At 30.5% G+C, this 3,011-nt stretch overlaps 1 protein-coding gene across 1 annotated transcript in view; it reads right to left on the bottom strand.

Moving 5' to 3' along the window:
- Positions 1-3,011, bottom strand: part of LOC106473588 (transforming growth factor-beta receptor-associated protein 1-like) — a gene marked incomplete at its 5' end in the record, with an annotated part of 46,525 nt that overhangs the window by 5,500 nt on the left and 38,014 nt on the right. Inside the window, 2 exons of the mRNA XM_013934273.2 lie at positions 1,274-1,352; positions 2,773-2,933. Coding sequence (XP_013789727.2) covers positions 1,274-1,352; positions 2,773-2,933 — 240 coding nt within the window. The remainder of the gene's footprint in view (positions 1-1,273; positions 1,353-2,772; positions 2,934-3,011) is intronic.

Raw genomic sequence — 3,011 nt, 5'->3', positions numbered from 1 at the left:
GTCTTCTTGATAACAAATGTTTTACTTAACAAGTGTTTTGTCTTCTTGATAACAAATGTTTTACTTAACAAGTGTTTTGTCTTCTTGATAACAAATGTTTTACTTAACAAGTGTTTTGTCTTCTTGATAACAAATGTCTTACTTAACTTCTGTCTTGTCTTCTCAATAACAAGTGTCTTAACTTCTGTCTTGTCTTCTCAATAACAAATGTGTCTTACTTAACTTTTGTCTTGTCTTCTCAATAACAAGTGTCTTACTTAACTTCTGTCTTGTCTTCTCAGTAGCATATAACCTTTAACTGCTATTAGTTTCATAATAATAATAATTAGTAATGTCAATGAATAGCTGTCTTGCTTTTACAACATCTATTTTACTATACTTCACAGCTGTCTCATTTAATATTTTCAAACTGTTTGACTTTACTGTTTAATAGCTATCTTAACCTTTACAACATAAAACTGCTACTTTACTATTTAAAACAAGTCTCATTTTAACAGAATCAAACTGTGCCACTTTACTGCTTAACAAGTCTCATTTTAACAGAATCAAACTGTGCCACTTTATTGTTTAACAAGTCTTACTTTAATAGAATCAAACTGTGCCACTTTACTGTTTAACTAGTCTCACTTTAACTGAATCAAACTGTGCCACTTTACTATTTAAAATAGGTCTCACTTTAAGAAAATCAAACTGTGCCACTTTACTATTTAAAATAGGTCTTACTTTAACAGAATCAAACTGTGCCACTTTACTATTTAAAATAGGTCTTACTTTAACCTATTAAAATGAGACTTGTTAAGCAGTAAAGTGGCACAGTTTGATTCTGTTAAAATGAGACTTGTTTTAAATAGTAAAGTGGCACAGTTTGATTCTGTTAAAGTAAGACCTATTTTAAATAGTAAAGTGGCACAGTTTGATTCTAATCAAACTGTGCCACTTTACTGTTTAACAAGTCTTACTTTAATAACATAATCAAACTGTGCCACTTTACTGTTTAACAAGTCTTACTTTAACAGAATCAAATTCTGTCACTTTACTGTTTAACAAGTCTCACTTTAACAGAATCAAACTCTGCCTCTTCACTGTTTAACAAGTCTTACTTTAACAGAATCAAACTCTGCCTCTTCACTGTTTAACAAGTCTTACTTTAACAGAATCAAATTCTGTCACTTTACTGTTTAACAAGTCTTACTTTAACAGAATCAAATTCTGCCTCTTCACTGTTTAACAAGTCTTACTTTAAAGATTATTTACCATTTAGCAGTTTTCTTACCTTTACAGCATCAAACTCTGCCTCTTCACTGTTTAACAGTTGAACTGCTGGGGCTAACAATTCTTCTCTATGTTTTTCACTGGTTTCAAAGATTCATTAGAATACATTTTACTTTAAAGACTTTTAAACAATTGAAACATCTTGATAATTTATAAACTTTATATTCATATCTGTGACTGATATAACAAGGAAAATGTAAGAATCATTACAATCACAACTAGTTTAACCAGGAAATGACACATATTTATAGTATTTCTTACTTCAAAGTGATGTAAATAATTTTTTAAGCTGGTCTAACATAACTGATAGCCTACTAATGTTGAAAATAATCTCAAATCTGAGAATCTGCATTAATTATCATTACTGAAGCCTATATGTAATTGAAAGATACCAGACTAACAAATTATTAATTTACTTTTACAACTTCCTCTTCTCTAAACACACACAAACAAAATATTTTCTCCAAGGAGCATGATTTGATCTTTTTATGCACTTAAAATACAAGTTTTGAATACAAAGAAATAATATAACCAATTCAGCTATTGTTTGTGACAATACAGCTGATGATCCCTGTATCTTAGTACCATCAATGCATCTGAGAATTCTCATATCATTTTACTTTGAACGGAACTGAGGATTCTCATATCATTTTACTTTGAACAGAACTGAGGATTTTTGTATCATTGTACTGTCAATGCTGCTGAGAATACTTTTATTTTTGTACTGTCTGTAATTATTTAAAAAATCAGAAATTCACTCTATAAACAGGATTCCCACACAAATATTTATAGCAGTTCCCCTGATATATATATACCTGCCTTCCCACAACTGGCTATAGAAAATAAAAGGCAGTCGAAGTCGAGCCGTTGTGGGTGTAAGCACTCAGCTTCGTAACCTTATTTGATGTTTGTACACTTGTTTGATTTTCCATGACGGCTGACTAAATTAACATCAACGTTTGAATTTTGTTTGATATATGGGATATCCCCAAAACATTTGGGTGCTTTGTCACAGACAATATCTGCTATGAAAATAAGTTGACAACCTGGACCAATAACGGTAATGCGATACATATATATATATATATATATATTATTTATTTATTTTTTGTCATAAGGTTCACAATCCCTATTCATCATCAGCAAAGGCTGTTACGGGATGAACTTAGTTTTAAAGTGACAACTGCACCAGATGGAGATTACCTTCTGATGTTTTCTTATTTTACAAACGATAATTAAATATTCTATATTCTATAATTCAATTCTAATTTATTATTCCACATTTTATGTTCTGTAAAATGGAAAAAAATATTTTTCTCAGACCAACATTCCAGTTCCTTTTATTTCTCTGTATAAATAATAATTTAGACATCTTTCAAACAAGATATTTACTTTGATTGTTTGTGAAGAAGTAGAACTACTAACAAAACATTACTTCTGCATGTGAAAGTCAGCAGAACTAGGAATACAAAAATACTTTGACTGTTATAAAACACTTACTCTAAGTCAGGGTCAAGATACACTCCCAAAAGTGTGTGGAAAAGCCTATGTCGTGTCTTTCTCTCTTTACCTTCTGATAGCCGCAGACAATAATTCTCAGCTCCGGTATAATCCTCTAGCTTGTGCACTAAAATACGAAGAGCTTTTTCATGTTCTTCAAGCTGAATGTGAATTAAAAAACAAACCATTCACAACTAAATTATTAAGTTAAATTAACTGTGAAAAACAATAACCCGCTT

Source organism: Limulus polyphemus, unplaced genomic scaffold, assembly GCF_000517525.1.
Source record: "Limulus polyphemus unplaced genomic scaffold, Limulus_polyphemus-2.1.2 Scaffold6300, whole genome shotgun sequence".
Taxonomy (NCBI): Eukaryota; Metazoa; Arthropoda; class Merostomata; order Xiphosura; family Limulidae; genus Limulus; species Limulus polyphemus.
This window is presented reverse-complemented; position numbering and strand designations above follow the sequence as displayed.